Below are 21,953 nucleotides of genomic sequence, written 5' to 3' on the forward strand. Positions count from 1 at the left end.
CGGGGCTCCTCTACAAATTGCCCTTATTAGGAATAGCTGAGTGATTAAGTATAAATTTGTGGACCCTAGGAAACCACTCCTTATGTCTACATACACTCCACAATGTCTTAAATGCTTTCAAATTATTTACCCTGTAAGGTATAAAAGGCAACCGTCATTCCCTGTGTTGCAGATATGGTGACCTCTGTGGAGCAGAGTGGTGAAGTAACCTGCTCAGGTGTCTCAAGGTTAGAATTTGGTGCAGCAGCCTGACTTCAGCCTGGTCTGAAGGCCTACCAGGCTGGATCTCAATGAGAATTGTTTCTTTCTCTCTTTCTTTCCTCTCTTTCCTTTCTCTCTTTCTCTTCTTTCTTTTTCTTCTCCTCTTTCTCTCTTTCTCGTTCTTTCTCTTCTCTCTCTCTTTTTCTTTCTTTCTTTTTTTTTTTTTTTTTTTGTGAGACAGTCTCACTCTGTCACCCAGTCTGGAGTGCAGCAGCGGGATCATAGCTCACAGTAGCCTCAATCTCCTAGGCTCGAGCAATCCTCCCACCTCAGCCTCCTGGGTAGCTGGGACCAAAGGTGCATGCCACCACACCCATCTTTTTTTTTTTTTTTTTTTAATTTTTAGTAGAGATGAGGTTTCGTTGAGTTGCCCAGGATGGTCTCCAATTCCTGAGCTCAAGCGATCCTCTCTCCTCGGCCTACTAAAGTGTTGGTATTACAGGTGTGAGCCACCGGTGGGCAGATAATCGCTTCTTTAAGGAGCCCGTAACGGCAGATAAGCCTTGAAGAGAAAGGTACCTGTCCTTTCAGTGCTTCCTGTCGCCTATTTGTCGGTGAAGCAATTCCAGAATGAAGTTGAGGCAGGCCCCTGTTAAAGAGGTGGCAGCTTCAGGGACTCTTCTCCAGGGAACTGGAAGGGAGGGGAAGAACTTATTCTTGAGCGAAGAAGCCCCATCAGCGTCCAGGTTCAACTGGTGGAAGGCCCCCTCCCCTAGCCCCAGTTGCATCTTCAGTCACTTGACCCTGCTACTTCTCCTCACAGCACTTGGGGCTGTAACTGGACGTTAGATGGGTTAATGTACACCCGTCTCTTCTGGCAGGTGATAAAACTCCACGGGGGCAGGGACCCTGTCTTTTGTACACCAGTGCACACCCAGGTCCTGGCACCGTACATGGAACGGAATCGGTAATCAATAAAGATTGGGTTGATAAATGAGCACTCGGAAATCATGTGGGGCCAATGAGATCCGAATGCGGCCGAAGCTCTCGTTCTCGGGTTGCTGCAGGTGTGGTTCCTAGTGATGGAGGCCGTAGAAGAAGCCCTCCCTCCCTTTCCCGCCCCCAGGGCAGGAAGCCTGGGTGCTGAGCTGTCCTCTGAGCCCGAGGGGCAGGTCCCGGGCGCGCCGGCGGTACAGCGGGGAGCGCCGAGAGCCCCTCGCCGCAGCCATTTCCTGCCCTTTGTGTGACAGCCGCAGCGGAGAAGGGGCGGGCGCTGGGCGGGGGCGGAGCCGCGGCAGGCGGAGCGGCGGGGCCGGGGCGGGGCCGAGCGCCGCGCAGCGGAGCGGGGCAGAGCATCCTGCGCCCCGGCGCGGGGCCCTGCGGTAGCCTTGGGCCCCTCCCCTGAACTCGCCGCAGAGCCAGGTAAGCGGCGCTCGCAGGCCTTGGGCCGGGCACGGGGACCGGGATGCTGCCGGGGACGGGGTTGAGGCCGTGAGGATGCGCGAAGGGCCGCCCCCTCTCCCGGTCCGCGGGGGGCGCTCGGCGCTGCGCCCGGGCTAGCGCGAGGCCCGGCCTCAGGCCCCACGCAGCCCCTTTCCCCCTCGGGTCCACGGTGCGTCCCGCGGCACCGACCCTCTGCCCGGGAGGCGCGAGCACATCGCAGAGTTCCGGCGCGGCGGCGGGGTAGCCGCAGCAGCAGGTGCGCGGCCTGGGCCGGAGCCGCCAGCCCGGGAGGAGGCGGTGCTAATCTCAGGGACCGGAGACACCTGCGGTGGCCGCGAGCCCGGCGGCGGCGACATCCTCGGGTCCAGGTACTGCAGAGCGCTGGCCCCTGCCTCTGCCTCTGTGACCACCGTCACCTCCCCCAGGGCCAGCGAGAGCCGCCTGGGCCCTCCTGGCAGCCGCCTCGGGCACACAGAACGTGTGATGGGTGGGGCGAGGGGCGCAGCGGCGATGTTTGGGGGCGGAGGGCTTTGATGAGAGAGAAGCAGGTCTGACCCGCTTGGAAGCTTTCTGGCCTACACTAGCATCGCTCTCCAGGCTGGCCGCGGGCAGGATGGAAGTGGGGGAAGGGGATGAGTGGGCTGACTCCTGGGGGAAAAGATTGTTTTTTCTTGAGCTCTGAGGAACCAGGAAGAGGCTTACCTGTCTGTTGTGACGTCTGCTTTTCAAGACAACCCTACCCCTCACCCCAAGGAACAGCCCACCTATGTGCAAAAGAAGAGGAGGTGCTCTCTGCTTGGGGATGGGGGATGGTCCACAGAAGTATGGCCCTCTATACCCAGAACCCGGCTGGAAAGGACACTGACAGCCCCCCGGTGCCCCCCCAGCACAGGGAATTTGATTTTGACCTTTGCTTGCCTACTTTCCCCAGCACAGTGGAAACATTCACCAGCCCCGACGAGCCATCAGCTGTCCTTCCAGCTAGGCCAAGAATGGGACAAGGATCCTTTTCTGCTAGTTCCTGGGTGCCTGTGCCCTCAGCATGGGCAGGGAGACGGAGGCAGTCCTGCTGGCAGGAGGGGCAAATCAGGAGAGTGTCGGTTCCTGTGTTCCCATTTCCTGCCTCCTGTCTGTGTCCCAGTTAGGGCAGCGGGTCTCACCTTTCTCTTGGATACAGGCTGTGCCAGCAACCCGGGTCCCTGAGATCTTAGAGGGTAAAAATCAGGTCCGTATCTATGGGCAGGTCTGTGAAGGCCTTGACGGTTGCTTTCTCCACCATTAGACCCTCTCTCTGTGGCCCTCCTGGTGGCCTACCACCTCCACTTCCATACAGTGCCCTGCTCTTCCCCCAGTCTCCAGTGTCAGAAATTGTTTTCAAGAAAGGAGCCAATGATTGTGTTTATCTTGGAGAGCTGAATACAAAAGAAGTTCGCATTTGATGCAGAGCAGGTGCTTTACAAGTCATTTGACCAGAAAATAAACAGAGGATGGAGGCATTTTAATGGGAAACAAAGCTTTAATGGGAAACACTGTAGAAATATTTGCTATCGCTAATGGTGGCATTTCAAACAGTGGGCTGGAAGTGGAGGTGGGGAGCTGGGTAGTTCTTTTGGGAACAGGTCCCTGAAATGACAATATCTAGCAGCTGTCAGCTCTGTATTTGGCAAGGGCAGCTTTGGCCCTGCGGGCAGGAATGCTGTAAGAGTGTGTGTGCATGTGTGTGCATGAGTGCATGTTTGTTTAACTGGTCAGGGGTTACTGTCACCGGAAGGCATTTTTTGAGCACCCAGTGTCCACTTTCAGGATGAGATACTTGTGTACACAGGGTTCCTCGTTGGCATTGGCTACCCTTTGCCAAGGCAATTATTAGACCTCAAGAAGAGAGTGTTGTTTGCTTACAAAGTCAGTGCCTCTAGATAGTTCTGCACACTGAGCCTCTGGCTGGGGGCATTAGCTCTCTGCTCACTAAGCTTCTTTATTATATTTCCTGGCCAGTTCTGACCGGTTCTGTAGGCACCCAAGGCTGCCTTGTTCAGTCCCTGCTGAAAAATGAAAAAGGAAAAACTTGCTTTAGGCATTAGGCCAAGAGTCGAATGTACAACCCAATGGGGTTGGAGAATTTTACTCAAATCAGATGCTGGCCCAGAGAAGGAAGTAGACATGAATTCAAAAACTGGTAAAAGGCCCTGGGAGAACTCTACATGTCCCCTCTGATAAATCATGCCCTCTCTAATGTTCAGTGGGCCTCTGCTGCTGTCATTGACCAGAAAACTGAATGAGATGAATAGGCAACAAGCTAATTAACGGAAAAGCGCTCCTGGAAAACAGTACGGGCCCCAGTCCCTACGTTTAAGGATTGGACTACACTCTCAAGGCGGCTTCTTTGGACCTCTGTTGGCCCCAGGGGTCCACCAAGAGTGTCACAAAATGGCCTTTTGTAGCCTCCATGTGGCCACCATAACAATGAGTCTATTTCTTTACTGGCAAGTATTAATTATTCACTTGTAATTGACGAAGCCAGACATCAGTCACCTCACTGGAGTCTTTATGAAAGGCCTTTGGTCGTGTCATTCTGAGGAGCAAAGCCATGCCTAGGGTCCAGGGGATGGCCCCTGCATCAGTAGTGAGATGGTGGGAGAAGTGGGGCAGGCTGCTGCCTTCTAGGCAGTGAATGGGGGCGGGGGAGGAACTAGAATATCTTTGAATGCTCTTACTACCCGAGGGGTGCATGAAAGTGCCGAGCAGAATGCTTAGCACATAGTAAGTACTAGCATATTTATATATTTATTGTTATAATGTATTCGTTACATAATCATTAAGAATTTGGCTCATGTATGGAATCAACCCTTGGCTGTTACCAGCCCCTCTCCCTCCAGAGCTTTCCTGAATTTTGCTTTTTTGAGGGAAGTTGGTCTCTGTGACCAGTAAACCCAGCCCCAAGTTTACCTGCCACAGGAAGGGAAAGTTAAGAGTGGTAAGGCATGAACTGAAAGGCTTCAGGTGGGAAGTGCTCTTAAGTAGCACAGGAGAGGTGGGTGGAACTTGAGTCGGCAGGGAGAAGTAGGAGGGAACACGCCAAGCAGAAGCCCAGGGCCATTCTCACATTTCAACACAGAGAGTTAAGGAAGGGCCTCTTCCTCTGTGAGAATTTAGCATTTTGCAACCACCCAAAAAATGTTGAGGGCATGCTTTGCTTCCAGGACAGACACAGCAGCACAGTGAGCATGGGACACAGGATCCCTGAGTTGCTGTGTGCCCTTAAACCAGCCACTACCTCTCTGACATTCAAAACTGAGCAATGGAAGGCAGCCTGCCCAACTGTTACCTGCCTGTCATTATGGAAGCCTGCGGATGAGGTAATGTCTGTAAATCCCAGTCTGAGAAACAAAGACCATGGAAATAGAGAAGGAGCCTCCTGAATGTGTGACTCTTTGGGGTAAATGCCCTCCATTCCTTAAGAAACAATTTATTCATTATATATTGTGTGTCACTTTAAGAAGACGGATCTGTGGCCTCTCTGTACTGTTGAGCCAATGGGAAGCTTAAAGGCATTTTGTGATTCCCAGATTCTGTCAAGGCCCCTGGATAGCCTTGTCTGTACAAAGACACTTCAGAATTCAGTCAGTGGGTGCGGGACGCCTCCCAGGATGCAAAGAGCTTAGATATTGGCTTTCTAGCCATGGCCATTATGCTAAGGGCTGTGTGTGATATACTTCAAAAAAAAAAAAACAAAACAAAAAACGGCCATTTAAGCCATACTTGGGCCCTGGCAACAGAGGGTGCAAATTCTTGAAAGAAATCGTTTTGAGAAGGCAGAGCTTGAGTTCAGGCAGAATTTCTTGCAGGGATCATTCTGGTTGTGTGGCATTTTGATAGACTTTGGGCAACTCAGCTACAGGCAGTGAGAGAGGAAAGTAAATAGGACTTTTTGGCGAGATGCCTGAGAAAGACCCAGTGATGACTTCATCAGTAGGCCTTTTGATTCTGTTTGCGTCATTATTTGGTCATTGTAGAGCAGTGGTTCTCAGGCTTTAATCTCTAGGTAAAACAGAGGTGTGTTTAGTCTGTCCACGTTCTGTAGTCTCTGTTTTCTAAGTAAGGCAGGAGGTGAGGTCCTCTGCAGGAAATCAAGGTGATGGACTGGTTAGGAAACTTCAGGAGACTTCAGAGTTTGGAACAGTTGCCTCTGTGGGTGGAATAAGAAATCAACTGGGGAAGAATGAGAGAATTGTCTAACTTCACTGAAGGCCTGGCTGAGATCAAAGGGAATTTGCAGGGCTGACCCTCAGAGAAGGCATGCAATAACTCTTAAGGAATATCTGAGAACTACTTTTGATTTGTGCTTTTAAAATATGATGCTTTAAGATTTGTTTTGGCAATATATGAATGACAAGATAAGAATTCAGAACTAGAGGTCAGCCCCCTATCTCCAAGTCTGTTATACTTCCGTATGGGAAAGAGAAATGAGGACCTGCTTCTTAGGGTTTGAAGTGGAAACTATATGATAGAAGGATTCTCTAAAGAACTCTCCTCAGATTCTTATATTGATAAGGCAGACTTGGATATGGGACCTCAGAGAAGTGTGATATTTTAACTTTCTTGTTAATTTTTTTAAACCAGAAGTTAAGAATTTTGGTCATTGGCTCCTGCATTCAACAAATCATTCATGAATTATTAATTAAGCAAGTAATTCCTGGTGTGTGCCTATCTCTGTGCTGGTTGCTATGGGTCAAACTCAGACAAGATGACTATCCTTGGCATTCTTAGCAATCCAAAGAATTAGTGAAATATAAAGCAGTTTGTAGTGCGGTTAAAAACTGTGAACTCTAGACTGTGAGTGCTAATGGAGTGAGAGAAATGAAGGTCATTATGGGGCTTGGCTGGTCAGACCTTTGTGGAAAAGGCCTGTCTTGACTTGGGCCTTGGTAGATTGGCAGGATTTAAGAAGGAAAGAAGACAGTCTGTAAGGGAGTGGAGACAGTTTGAGCAAAGGCACAAAGGAAGACTATCCTTGGACAGGTTTATGATGCCCTGTATATCTTGGCCACAGAGAATGGTCTGCATGATCCTTAACATGTGTCTTTAAGGAAGCCCTTTGGGTGGAATGTCTAGACTGTAGTCATGGTCATTTGCTTTAGAGTTGGAAGGCCCCTGAGAGAGGCCCAAATCCAGTGATTCTTAACTTGTTGCTGTTGTTGTTTTTTTAGTACACAAAATGGACAATATTGACATGCTCAACCCATCAGCCCCCACAGCCAATCCCCCAACTCTGCTCCAGTCCTGCCATTCAAGGGAAGAGATGAACATACAAGAATAATATCACACAGAGACCTTGAACCCTCGCCTTACATACAATAAAATGTACCTTGTTTGCAAACCTCAGTGCTTAAGCTATTATTAGCACAAGTTACCTGCAATAACCTTCACAAGGCAGGACATCATGGTTGAGAGAGAACCAAGGCTAACCTCCATATTTTACATACAGAGAAATTTGCCCTTTTAGAGTGAGTGAAAATGTGATTTGGGGACCTTTGTCTTCATATTGAGCCATGCTCGAGTTGCAGTTTCACGTCCATGAAGCTGAGTTCCACATGCTCCGATCTGGTGGCCAGACCTGAAGTCCTGCTCCTTGTTTCCGTAGCAGATGCATGGCTTCCCTTTGTGAGTTTTAGCAGGTGCATCTGAGAGGCAGCTCCTCTCCCCACATACGCGTCATGTTGGTGTTCCTCATATGACAGCCCCAGGGCCTCAGCAGGAACAAATCAGCAAGCCACCTTGGTGGCATGACTTCCCCTCCTGAGAGCGTGAGGCCGTTCCCCTGAGCCGCTGGTAGCTGCCTGGTTTGGTGTCACCAGAAAGGCCGCCTCAACCCTAACAACACAGGAAGCAGCTGGGCAAAACGGCAAATGAAGTGGCAAGTCCTTTAGCCCCCGCCAAGATCTTTTTCTCTGTCCACTCATAAACAACGAGGAAGGTAGGCCTTCTCCAGAGGCCCAGGTCGAGGCTGACTTGACTTCTCCACTCTGACTGCAGGTCCCCTGTGTGGAGAGAAGCTGTAGGTGATGGAGCCTCTGGTCCCAGAAGACAGGCAGCAAGGGACTGAAACAGCAAAGACCGCCTTGCCAGTCAGTGCTGGGTACCAGCCAGGTGTCTGAACTGCTAGCAGGGAGACTTTGGGTGGTTGTCTTCTAAAGCAAATTATTAAATTTTGATCAAAACAATACACACACATGTTTTTAAAAATCAGATACTATTGAAAGCCTTATAATGAAAAACAACCATCTAGCACCCACCGTCCCCTAGAAGCTGCCACTTTTAACTCACTGTTTCTTCTAATAGCTGCCTCCTCATCTCTAAATGATATGTGCTTACACTGCTATTTCCTGATTTATCTATTCTGCACGTTGTCTATTTACTTCCTGCTGTGATGAATGGAGATTTTGCTTTCTTACACCATCTCCCTCCCTCCCCTGCCCCCGTCTCTCAAGATAGGAAGAGCTCTATTTTAACCTAAATCAGGTTTAAAGTGTCTACATGATTAAGATATATAAATGATGATCACAGAGAACCAGTAATGTCCTTTGATTGTATTTCCTTTCTTAGAGGGCTTTTCGTTTTGCTGCAGAATTTTTGTTGTAATATTTGTCTTTTTCTTTTATTTATCTATTTATTTCTTTTGAGATGGAGTTTCACTCTTGTTCCCCAACCTGGAGTGCAATGGCGTGATCTCAGCTCACTGTAACCTCTGCCTCCCAGGTTCAAGCGATTTTCCTGCCTCAGCCTCCCGAGTAGCTGGAATTACAGGCATGTGCTATGACACCGGGCTAATTTTTTTGTTTTGTTTTGTTTTGTTTTGTTTCATTTTTGAGACAGCGTCTTGCTCTGTTGCCCAGGCTGGAGTGCAATGGCGCGATCTCAGCTCACTGCAAGCTCTGCCTCCTGGTCACCTGGCTAATTTTAGTGGAGATGGGGTTTCACCATGTTAGTCAGGCTAGTGTCGAACTCCTGACCTCAGGTAATCCACCTGCCTCTGCCTCCCAGAGTGCTGGGATTACAGGCGCTAGCCACCATGCCTGGCCCTCTCCTTTTCTTTTAAAGCTCTGTGTCATATGAGTTATTCTATTGCCTTCCCTTGTCTTCTCAGGAAGTGCAATGTTAACCCCAGCTCCACCCCTAACTAGCCCAGTGACCTTGCACAAGTCCCTTCTCTTTTCTAAGCCTTGGTTTCCTCATCAGTAGAAAGAGAGCTAGACTCCCTTCTTGTTCTCATTCTAAACCTCAGAACCTGTCACTCCACCCACCTCACAGGTGGTAATATTATTACTCCTCAGATAATATTATCTGAGGAGTCTTTACTCCGGCGGGGGGGCAGCCCCAGGACCTGACAGATGGCAGAGAAACCAAAACAGGCAGGGGCAGGGGGAAGGGAACAAACAAGCTAGCTGGGCCTGCCCTGTATGGTCTAGTTCACTCCTGCAGTTTAGGGGGCCGCTCTGCGGGGTGCTATGGTTGTGTCTATTGCTCTTTTCCTCCCCTGCTGTCCCCGTTGGTTTTTGCTCTCCACAACCTCTGCTTGTAGGGGCAGCGTTACAGTCCCCAAACTCCCCAAGCTCCTACTCCAACCCCAGCTGTCTTTGTACCCCTTCTGCTTATGTTACACCCAAAGTTTCCCAAAAGGTAGTTATAAAAATACTAACTTTTGGTAACAGCTTTCTTGAAATATAGTTTGCATACTGTACAATTCACTCATTTAAAAAATACAGTTCAGGGCAGGCATGGTGGCTCATGCCTGTAACCCCAGCACTTTGAGAAGTCGAGGCGAGTAGATCACCTGAGGTCAGGAGTTCGAGACCAGCCTGGCCAACATGGCAAAACCCCGTCTCTACTAAAAATACAAAAATTAGCTGGGCATGGTGGTGGGTGCCTGTTTTTCCAGCTACTCAGGAGGCTGAGGGAGGAGAATCATTTGAACCTGGGAGGTAGAGGTTGCAGTGAGTGAGATCGCACTGTTGCATTCCAGCCTAGGGAACAAGAGCAAAACTCTTGTCTTAAAAAAAAACAAAAAACAAAAAACAAAAAAACCAGTTCAGTGGTTTGTAATATATCCACAAAATTGTACAACCCATAATTGTAGTCAGTTTTAGAGCATTTTAGCGCCCCAGAAAGAAACCTCATGGCCTTTAGCAGCACCACCTATTTCACCCAATCCCACCCCTAGGCAACCACTAGTCTACTATAAGTCTCCATAGATTTGCCTGTTCTGGGCATGTTTAATAAATGCAACCATAGAATACAGAGTCTTTAATGACTGGCTTCTTTCACTTAGCATGATATTGTCAAAGTTCATTCATGTTGTATCAATATCAGTACCTAATTCCTTTTTATGGCTGAAAAATATTCCATATGGCTGTACCGTTATTTTATCAGTTGATGCATATTTTAGTTCTGCTTTTTAGCTATTACAAATAATGATGCCATGAACATCCATGTACAAGTTTTTGTGTGGACATGTATTTCCATTTCACTTGGGGTTATGCCTAGGAGTAGAATTGCTGGGTCAAACGGTAACTCTGTGTTTAAAAATTTGAGGAAATATCAATCGATTTTCCAAAGGTGTGGCACCATCTTGCAATCCCACTAGCAACGGTGTTCCCAGTTTCTTCACATCCTTGCCAACACTTGTTATTGTCTGTCCTTTTGATTATAGCCATCCTAGTGGGTGTGAAGTTGTATCAATTTGCATTTCCCTAATAACTAAGGACATTAATCTTTCTGTGTCCTTATTGGCTATGTGTATATCTTTGGAGAAAAATCTGTTCCTTGCCTATTTTTAAAATCAGGTAGTCTTTATTAATGAGTTTTAAGAATTCGTTTTTACATTTATTTTTATTTAAAAAATTTTTTTGTAGAAACAAGGTATCGCTCTGTTGCCCAGGCTGGTCTTGAACTTCTGGCTTAAGCGATTCTCCCATCAGCCTCCCAAAGTACTAGGATTACAGGCATGAGCCACTGTGCCCAGCCAAGAATTATTTACATATTTTATATATTTAGCAAATACATGATTTGCAAATATTTTCTTCTATTCTGTGGATGGACTTTCTTGATGGTGTCCTTTGAAGCACACATTTTTTTATTTAGGTGTTTAGTTTATTTTTTATTTTGTTGCTTGTGTTTTTGTTATTACATAATTCAAGGTAACAAAGATATACTCTTATGAGTTTTATAGTTTTAGCTCTTACATAGATCTTTGAATTAATTTATTATATATTACATTATTTATACCTCACACCATAAAACAAATTTTGCATGTGGGTATTCAGTTGTCCCAGAATCATTTGTTGAAAAGAATATTCTTTCTACATCTCTTGTCAATTGACCATAAATGTGAGTGTTTATTTCTGGATTCTCAGTTCAGTTCCATCAATTTATCATTGTTCATTGTCTGTCTTCATGATAACACCGCACAATTTTGATTACTGTAGCTTTCAGTATGTTTTGAAATCAGGAAGTGTGAGTCTTCCAGTTTTGTTCGGTTCCCCCCACCCGCAAGATTGTCTTAGTTATCTTGAGTGAGTCCCTTGAATTTCCATATGAATTTTAGGATCAGCTTGTCAATTTCTGCAAAGAAGCCAGCTGAGATTTTAATAGAGATTATGTTGAATCTGTAGATTCGTTTGGGTAGTATTGCCGTGTTAACAATATTAAGTCTTCCAGCTTATGTACATGGGATATCTTTTTATTTATTTAGGTCTTTAATTTTTTTCAACGAGGTTTTATTGCTTTCAGAGTGTATGTTTTGCACTTATTTTGTTAAGTTTATTCCTAAGTATTGTATTATTTTTGATGCTACTATAAATAGAATTGTTTTCTCAATTTTCTTTTCATATTGTGCGTTGCTGGTATACAGAGACACAACTGATTTTTGTATGCTGATACTGTATCCTACAAATGTGCTGAACTTGTTTATGACTTTAATAGTTTTTAGTGGATTTTTCATGGATTTTCTATATACAAGACTATGTTATCTGCAAATAGGAATAGTTTTACTTTTTCATTTCTAATCTAGATGTCTTTTATTTAATTTTCTTGCCTAATTACCTTGGCTAGAACTGCCAGTACGATGTTGAATAGAAGTGCTAAGAGCAGGCTTGTTTGTCTTGTTCTTGATCTTAGTGGGAAAGCATTAAGTTTGATATTAGCTAAAAGTTTTTTGTAGCCATTTATGGTCAAGTTGAGGATATTCTCTAATCCTAAGTTTTTGAGTGTTTTTATCATGAAGGTGTTGAGATTTTGTCTAATGCTTTTTCTGTGTGTATTGAGATGATATGGTTTCTGACCTTTATTGGTATAGCTTATTACATTAATTGATATTCTGATGTTAATGTTAACCTGATCTTAACATTCCTGGGATAAATCTCACTTGTTCATGGTGCATAATCTTTTTTATATGTTTCTAGATTCAGTTTTGTTGAGGCACTAACTTTTATCCAGCACTTTCTACCAGCCAAGCCATTTACATGGATTAACTCATTTAGTTTTCAAAGCCTGTGAGATAGAAACTATCATTATCCCTTATACCAAAATGAGGAGAGTGAGGCTCAGACAGGTTATGTCACCTACTCAAGGTCACACAACTAGGTATTGGCAGAGGTAAGATTCTAACTCAAGCTATCCAGTTCACCTCCACACTAAAATGCCTCTTGTGTGGGTATCAGTGGTGGACATGGAATGATTTTCAGATAATACCCAGACCTGCGTTTATGTTCATTACTGTGTTTTTTATGGCTCCTCTGTGTTTATGGCATATAATATTGGTTTTCTATCTGTGATTGTGATATAAAGCTTCCTTCTAAAATAAAAACTGGCAAAAAACAGAATCTCTAGAAAAAAATAGTAAGAATTATCCTGGCAGTTTATGGATATGACTATGTATTCTATGCTGATTTAAATTAGCTGTTTTGTTTTTGTTTTTGAGACAGAGTCTCACTCTGTCACCCAGATATAGCAGTGGCTCCATCTCAGCTCACTGCAACTTCTACCTCCCGGGATCAAGCAATGCTTCTGCCTCAGCCTCCCGAGTAGCTGGGACTACAGGTGCGCACCACTGTGCCCAGCTAATTTTTGGCTTTTTATTAGAGATGGGGTTTCACCATGTTGGCCAGGCTGGTCTCAAGCTCCTGACCTCAGGAGATCTGCTCGTCTTGGCCTCCCAAAGTGCTGGGATTACAGGCGTGAGCCACCGAGTCCAGCCTTATCTGTGTTATTAATAGTGAAGGAGAAAGAATGGAAAAACTGGAAGTAAGGACATGGCCAACTTCAGGTCGTCTCCTGTCTCCTATATTGTCAGGAGACTGAGGTGTGTTCATGAATTCTTTCATTCAGTACTTCCCCAGCACCTAATCTGTTTGCGGCACTCTGCTAAGGTCTCTGCATTTTCAGTGATAGGTAAAAAAAAAATGGTCCCTGACCTTGAGGAGCTTTCACATGCATGGTTCTACTCCAGAAAGGGCATGTTATGTTTTATTTCATGGGCAAACTCAGATTGATTGCTGGTGGCTTCCTGGAGCTCAGTATTTCATGAGGATTCTGAAGCTGTCTGTGGACTTAGTGGAAAACAGAGTCATTACCAATTAGCAATGTCTGCCCTGGCATGGGAGGAAGAAGTGGCAGTATTTGGGTTTTATTCTGAGGCCAAGAAAACATCATAGAGTGCACTTACACAAACCTGGATGGCATAGCCCACTACACACCTACGCTATATGGTATAGCCTGTTGCTCCTGGGCTGCAAACCTGTACAGCATGTTCTTGTACTGAATACTGTAGACACTTGCAACACAATGGGAAGTATTTGTGTACCTAAACACAGAAAAAGTACAGTAAAAATATGATATTATAATCTTATGGTAACACCATCGTATATATGATCCTCTGTTGACTGAAACATCATTATGGGGCAAATGACTGTAAATTTTTTTAATAGGAACAATCTAAATCTCCCTTTTATTTTTATATTTATATAATATTTTCTTTGTACTAATATATATATACACATATTGTATTGTGTGTATTGAGATGATATGGTTTCTGACCTTTATTGGTATAGCTTATACCAATATACATAGACATGTATGTATATGTGTGTGCAGTATGTTTGTGTGTGTGTATATACTTATATAGCCTCTGGCTGGAGAGCCATACGGACATGGAAAGTATTTCCTGGCCTCTTGATGTTCATGAAACACAAAGGTGACAGTTACCTAATCTTTAGCTTGGCAGAGTTGTGTTCTTCTTGAGGAAGTAAAAAGCAGCCAAACTGGGGAAAAAAATGTGCTTAGCACGTTTCGAAAAGGTACAAAACCAGGTGTGGTCTAGAAGAAAAGGGGTAGAACTGGAAGTCAAGATATCCTGTTTCTACCCTACTTCTGCCACTAGCTGACCATGTGACCTTGAATAAAAGTGTTTACTTCTCCATAACACAGTGTCCTCAGAAACACAGAAAAAATTACACCTGCTGAGTTGAATTTGCAGGATAGTTGTGATTGAGAAAATCAATGTGAAGAACCTATACAACTGAGATATTAGTGTGATAAAAATAATACCATCCTTTTTTTGGTAGGAGAATTGTTGCAGTATTTAATTCATCCTCTCTATTGAAAACAGGCCACAGACTAGCTAATATTGAACAAAAGTATGGGAGGCCATTGTTTAAGACTAAGCTCCTGTACTAGGCCCCTAAAAACCAGACCAAACCAAAATGGAGTCACTCATGCTAAATGCCACTCTCCACCTAAGTCAGCATAATAAGCAAATCCCCTCTGCCTTAACCCTTACAAAAAAGTAACCTGAAGTAACTTGATGTTAACTAATCATTTATTTTTCTATTGTTGTGTTTCCTTTTTCCCACATTACAAAACCCACTGTTTTGCTATTGCCCAGTGGGAGCTTTCATTCTATTGTATAGAAAGGAGGTGCTTCAATTCATAAATCACAAATTAAGGGCAATTAATTCTATAAATTTATTGTAATTTTGTCTTTTGACACTTACGTCTTTGCTGGCTACTGTAGTAAGTATTCTACATGCTGTAGTTATATAATCAAAATAAACATTGAGGACAGGCACTATTATAAATTGTCACCCTTATAAGGTAAGGAAACTGAGGCTCAGAGAGGTTAAGGAACATGCTGTTGGTTATATAGCTTGTAAGTAGCAGATGACAGATTCAAACCCCGAACTCAAGCTTACCCACTACACTAGCCTAATATTTCACTTCAGTAAAATGTCTTAATAGTTCATTTCTTTCCAGAAAATCAAACAGATAATGACAATGCAAGTATTTTGCTTATAAAGAAGCAGGGTTTAAGCTATGAATGTCAGAATCTGCATTTCCAAAGCCATGTTCTCCTGGCAGCCATCCTGCATTTATGGGACCCATCCCCCTCTTGCTTGGGGTCTGTCAGTCATTTCTGCATGGGGGGGCACCTAAAGCTCCCCTTCTCAGAAGCAAATTGCTTGTGAGCCCAATGTTAGTACAGCTTTTGGTGAAACCAGGCCACTGACTGAGTTTGTTTTGAAGACACTGCATTTAAATCGGTCATGAATGTCCCCCACTGAGAAGTTGCAGCTGTGTTTGGTAAATGATACTCCCAGAACACTGTTAACTTTTAAATATTTTATTAATTTCTTTTCCAAAATGATGAAATGGTCACATGTTCATAGACTGAACATAAAGAATCATTCTCACTTGGAAGATTGCAAAACAGGCAGGACACTTGGGCCGAAAAGAAGTACATTCTTATTTTCATTTATACCTCTGTTCAAATTTCCAGAATATTTTTTCTTTCCGATTGATGTGGATTTGGCAATGCCTACCAGCACTTGAGCTAAAAATGTTGATTTCCTTCTCCCTTAGGCACTGAATGATCTACCAAAGCTCGTAGAAATCCACTATAGAAGTTGTATTTGCCAGAGGAGAAGAAAGATAGCATTAACATAAACAGACTCCTAATTTATTAGCTTTGTAAGTTGTTCACTTATTGATTCTCTTCAGGGGATGTTCAGGGGTACTATTAGGCTGCAGAGGAAAACGTAATGGTTATTCTGGTAAATGAGTTGGGTTTTTTTTGTTTGTTTGTTTTTTGTTTTGTTTTGTTTTGAGATGAATTTTTGCCCTTGTTGCACAGGCTGGAGTGCAATGGCATGATCTTGGCTCATTACAACTTCTGCCTTCTGGGTTCAAGTGATTCTCCTGCCTCAGCCTCCTGAGTAGCTGGGATTACAGGTGCCCACCACCACGCCCAGCTAATTTTTTTGGTATTTTTAGTAGAAACGGGATTTCTAGTAAGAAAAGTTGACCGGGCTGGTCAGACTAGTCTTGAACTGTTGGTCAACCTGGTCTCGAACTCCTGACCTCAGGTGATCCACCTACTTCAGCCTCCCAAAGTGCTGGGATTACAGCTGTGAGCCACCATACCCATCTGTAAATGAGTGTTTTTTAAGTTTGAGAAGCCCAGAAGAAACCTAGTTATGGGAGAAAAAAGGAAAGTTGGATAAGAGCTGGGAGCTTATAAACTGATCTAGGGGATTTTATGAAAACTTTGAAACATATATAAAATTGGATGGAAAAATACAGTAATCTCTATGTATGTGTCACACACAATCTATACTTATTAACTCATTGCTGAATTTGTTTCGTTTTTACTCACTCTTCTCCCATCTAGTATTATTTAGAAGCAAACCCCTGTGTCCTTTTATCCATATTTTAGTAGGTATTTCGAGAAGATAAAGGCTCTTTTAAAACTTAACCTTGATATTATCAAACCTAAATAAAATAACATATTTCCTTCATATTATCAAATATCCAGTCAGTACTAATTTTCTAATTTTCTCATAAAGTTATAATTTTATTTGTATGGTGGTTTGTTTGAAATAGGATCCAAATAAGGTCCACACATGATAGTGTGTTTGGTCTCTTCAAAATCTATAGATTTTCCTCCCATCTCTCTTTTCTGTCTTTGTAATTTGTATGTTAGAGGTCCTGAGTCATTTGTCCTGAAGAATTTGTCATAGATTGTATTTTGCTGATTACATCACTGGGGTATAGCATGTTTTTCTGCCCTCTTATATTTCCTGTGATTTGGCATCAAAGGCCTAATTAGATTCAGGTGTTTTGTTTTGGATCCAGCATTCTTGGTGCGTTTTTCCATCATTACGCACATAATATTTGATTGTCTTTCATTTAGGGATGTTAGCAGCTGATGATGATCAGTGCCTAGATCCATTTGTTTATAGAGGTTGGAAAACAAGGATATTGTCTTTTTATCTTAAAAAGGAAAAAAATACTTTTATGGAAAGAAACATCCATCTCTTCTATAGTTTGGTTATCTGGTGGTATAGTTTGTTTAGGAAAGACAGGTTAAATGTTTGCTTTTATTTACCAATTCTCAGCATAATAGTTGGTTCACAGGCTCATCTAACAGTAACAAAGTAATAAAAACCAAGCTTTTATTAGATGTCTTTGTGATCCATCAGGGCTCTTCCAGCACGTGGCTCAATTTTAAAATCACTTGGAATAATAGTCCCTTTCTGTGGAGTTACTCCAATAGTACAACATATATACATTCATTTGTTTCGTTTTACTTTTCGATTTGGGGGCCACTTTTTATAAATTTACATTTTATTTTGTAAGTATGTAAAATGTTTTGATGCTTTCAAAGTCAAATCTACAAAATAAGACATATTCAAAGTATTCTAGCTCCTATTTCTGCCCGTTAACTGTTTTCCCTTCTTTTCCTGTTCTCCATAGGTAACTAATTTTTAAAAGTATATGGCTTGCCTTTCCATGGTTTGTTTTTTAAGTAGAAGATGTGTGTGTAGACATCTGCAGCCCCCGCTCCTGGGTAAATGAGCGCATGCTCTCCATACCATGTCCTGGAGATCACCCGTAGTAGCATGTAGAGAGGGTCCTCACTTAATTTTCCTGCTGCTTCATATTTCCCTGTATGGTGGCACCATAGTTTATCCAGACATTCCTCTGTTAATGGATGTATTAGGCCATTCTTGCACTGCTATGAAGAGATACCTGAGGCTAGGTAATTTATAAAGAAAAGAAGTTTAATTGACTCAAGGTTCCGCAGGCTGTACAGGAAGCGTGGTGCCAGCATCTGCTCAGCTTCTGGGGAGGCTGCAGAAAGCTTTCAGTCATGGCAGAAGGCAGAAGGGGGAACAGTTATACCACGTGGTGAAAGCAAGAGCAAGAGAGTGGGCAGTGTAGGGGAGGGGGGTGCCACACACTTTTAAATGACCAGATCTCCTGTGAACTCAGATCTCATTCATCACCAAGGGGATAGCCCAAGCCATTCATGAGGGACCCACCCTCATGATCCAAACGCCTCCCACCAGGCCCCACCTCCAACACTGGGGATTAGAATTTAACATGAGATTTGGGTGAGGGCAAGTATCGTAACTGTATCAATGAATGTTTGCTGTTTTCAGTTTTTGCTATCACAAGTAGTCCTGCTGTGAATGGCCTTGTGCATTTATCTTTGCGTATTTTTGTCAGTGCATCTTTGGGACAGATTCCTGGAAGTGGGATTGCTGGTCAAAGGGTAAAATGCTTATGGAGGTTTGTTAGATGTTGCAGATTTCCTCCCACGGGAGTTGTGTCATTTTGCCATGCCTACCAACTATGTTTGGGAGAGCCTTTTTCTCCATAGCCTTGCCAACAGCATGTGTGGTCAAACTTTTGGATTTGAGTCGATCTAATCAGTGAGAAATGGTGTATCTCCTTGTAAGTTTCATCTGGATTTTCCTTATTGAAAATGAGATAGGACACCTTTCAAATGCAGTCTTCCTGGTCCCCTGGTTGGAACCCAGGCATTTTGTTATTTAGAAGCTGTGCACATGATTTTTTGGCGCAAGCAGGGCCAAGAACCATTAATGCATAGTTTTTGAAAACACCTAGTGTAGAGTTTGGTATGAAATAAACCTCCACTCATCAAGTGTAATCTCAAAATGCGAGCGTGAGTCCTTGGAGGGAAGTATGTAGTAACGAAGCTGACTTCAGACTATGGAGCTGGACAAACCTGGGCCAGCCTTCCCTCCACCAGTTGCCAGCGCTTGATCCTGTGAAATTAAATGCCGAGGTTCTGTTTGTTCATCTATAGACTGGGAGTAATCATAGTACCTACCTTTATAGGGTGGATACAAGAATGAAATAGTTGAGTACTTCGCGTAGTGTCTGACGCAAAGTAAGGGCTAAAGAAATGTTTCACTGTTATTATAATTGGAATTAATGAAGAGAATTACTAGGGCTTTGGAGGCTGAAGATCATTATGCCCAGTAAAATCATTACTCCCTCCTGTAAAATGGACTTAGTAGTAGTATAAGAAGGAAGAGAGTCTTTTTTTTCCTTTTCTTTCAATGGATCAGTGAAGTGGTTTTGCTGTAGAACTGAATGCCACGCTTAGAACTGTGGGGTAGAGAAGAGGAAGAAACTTAGGTGTGGAGAGGACCTGAAACCACCCTAGGAGACCAGCCTTCTGCAGAGGGCAAATGGGGAAGTTACCTCTGGGCTCAGTGAGCCCTCACTGGATGCAGCATTTGCTGTTGCCATGGTACGTGATGGGAAGGTGTGTTCGAGAACTCAGTGAAATGTGAATCTGGTTAGCTGCACAGCAGCCAGTGAAGGCTCAGCCCCATTCTGCCCTCCCAACCTTGGGCCTAAGGCAGGTATTAGTCTCAGGGCAGCATGACCTTGGGTATATTCTGCAGTTGTTTTAGTCCTTTGCAGCCCCTGTACCAAATTCTTGTGTTGATGGTCCTTTTTCCCCCTAATGTCAGACACCGTATTTCCTAACAAGCAAGGCAAACTCGCTGACATTCACAGGAGAAATTCCAGCCCAGGGATCTCACAACTCCTTGGAATCGAAGGTGGTCAGGAAGGGGTTCTCAGACAAGCACAGTGGCCCTTCTCTTTGTGTCTCTCTTAATCATGTGTGTTTAGGGTTGGCTTTATTATTGTTATTAAAAGCTGTTTTCTAGAACTCAGCTTTTAGTGTTTTTGTTTACCTCTACTCTTATGTTTTATTTTGCTTTGTTTTTTGCTTTATGTCTGCCTTTGTAACTCTCAGTCCCTCTATTCTCATTTCTCTGGGCTGACTTTTGTTCTCTTAAGGTTTTTTAGTGTAACATTAACTTCATTTAGTTCCACTTTTCTTTCAGCTAAATGTGTTGAAGACATGTATTAGTGCTTTCCATCTTTCGTTTCTAAATATCTTATCATTTCTATTGGAATTCCTCTTTTAGTTTTGAATGACCTTGAAGTATGTTTTACACATTTTCAAAGGTATGGGATTTTATTGCTACAATTTGCATTATTGATTTCTAATTTCATTGCATTACATTTAATAAACAGTGAATGTAACTTGTAGGCTATCATTTTTGAAGAAACTTGTGGGAACTTGATTTATAGCCTAAATCGTGATTAGTTTTTAAGCAGTGTTTCACATATGTTTGGGGGGAAAAATGAGTATTCTGTTTGCTGGGTGCTGAGTTCTTAAAATAGGAATTATCTCGAGTTGGGTAACTGTGCTGTTCAGATTCTCTTCAGCTTCTAATCCTGCCAAACATACAATCAAAGCAGCTGTGCTGTGCCAGGGTCTAAGACACAGAAATGTCCATTTAGGGCTGATTTGTTTGATGTGACTCACAAAACATACCCAGGCCAAGGAAGACAATGGCTCCTCCATCTTTGCAAGGAAGGTTGATTTGCAGGAATTGAGTTATTTTAATCCCAATTTAATTAGCCTAAAAACCTGGGCTTTGGTTTTCAGTTGATTATCTTGGCTGTCACCATCATGAATAATTGTATTGCATGGTAATTTAAGAGTGGAACTCATAAATATCCTTATGAAGAACGAAAAGTGGAGAAACTAACCATGACCCATGTCCTCACATCCCACTTGAGGTCCCTCGCTCCTGGTGACGTGGCTGTGTGGGCATCACATAACTTCTCTGAGCCTTGATTTTTCATCGGTTATATGGATAGAGTGCCACCTTCCACGTTGATCACAGAGGGTGGTGGTGAGGGTCGACCAAGTACACACAAAGTACTTTGTTAGCCGTAAAGAGATCCTCAGATATAAAAGATACACACTGAGAACACCTTGGGAAGAAGTGGTGAGGAGAAGTGGCCTCAATGCGTTTTAACTCTCTCTGTACTCCCTAAGGATCCTGGACATGGTGTGGTTAAGAGGAATTTTAGAGGCCCCTGAAATTCTCCACTGACTTTCTCTTCCTTTCCCGCAGTGCAGAATACAGAAACTGCAGCCATGACCACGCACGTCACCCTGGAAGATGCCCTGTCCAACGTGGACCTGCTTGAAGAGCTTCCCCTCCCTGACCAGCAGCCATGCATCGAGCCCCCGCCTTCCTCCATCATGTACCAGGTAATGGAAATGGCAGATAGCACCAGGGGGCCCAGGAATTCTGGGGATCCCCTAAGAGGGTTTGCCCTGAGGCAGAGGGAGAGGTCTGCATCTAGAAGGTGAAAGGTCGTGAGCTGATGGAGTCCCTTGTGCACTGGTGGAGCTGAGTGTAAGGAACAGATTAGCTACTAAATGTGCTGCAGGACTATTTCCCTCCCACAGGGAAGTCTTGTTGATCTGCTTTGACCCCCAAATACCTTCCTGGCTATTCTTGCTGCTGTACCAACCGAGGTTTTGGCAGCTCTGGCCTCATGAATTAAATATTGCAACTTAGAAACCCCAGAGCCTGCCTGGGTAATTACTTTTCCTTCATGCGTGTGAGGAGGACACTACAACACCCCATAGCAGCTCATGGCTCAGGGAAGCTGGTCACAGTTGTTTGCTTTTGCCTAAGGTAGCAGAGCTTGTGATAAACCACCATCAGATTGTTCCAAACTATGACCCATCAGGGCCAGGAGTCCAGCTTATAGCCTCTTGTCTGGGTGTGCCAGGCCAGATGCCATGTTAAGAAAGGATATGCTAATTTGAAAGTTTTAGCTGTGTTTGACCTTTCGATAGTTCTCAGGCAGCAAAAGGAGACTAAATATAAATACATAATAAATTCTTAAATTTCTTTCAGTGCATGTATGAAGCACATGCTTGAAGGTTCAGCTCATAAACTTCATTGATTCACATCTTCTAACCCAGATTAAAATTTTAATTATAGAAATATCTTTTTTATTATAAGCAATACAAAAAGTACACAAAAAAGTATACAAAAATATATAAATTTTTTCTATAACTATGCCTATATATACCTTTTTTACCAAATATACATATATGT

The 21,953-nt window shown here is 43.6% G+C and overlaps 1 protein-coding gene across 4 annotated transcripts in view; it reads left to right on the forward strand.

Moving 5' to 3' along the window:
• The first annotated feature begins 1,512 nt into the window (after positions 1-1,512).
• CYFIP2 (cytoplasmic FMR1 interacting protein 2) overlaps positions 1,513-21,953 on the forward strand; it is a 133,808-nt gene continuing 113,367 nt past the window's right edge. The window contains exons 1-2 of one of the 4 annotated variants that reach the window (XM_021939907.2): positions 1,513-1,623; positions 20,952-21,091. In XM_021939907.2, the coding sequence (XP_021795599.1) occupies positions 20,975-21,091 (117 nt within the window). In that variant the 5' untranslated portion in view covers positions 1,513-1,623; positions 20,952-20,974. Of the gene's footprint in view, positions 2,013-2,269; positions 5,001-20,951; positions 21,092-21,953 lie in introns of those variants that run through there. The other 3 variants (XM_003900431.4, XM_017960089.3, XM_009209478.4) reach the window with 3 other exon arrangements.

This window comes from Papio anubis, chromosome 5 (genome assembly GCF_008728515.1).
Source record: "Papio anubis isolate 15944 chromosome 5, Panubis1.0, whole genome shotgun sequence".
Classification (NCBI taxonomy): Eukaryota; Metazoa; Chordata; class Mammalia; order Primates; family Cercopithecidae; genus Papio; species Papio anubis.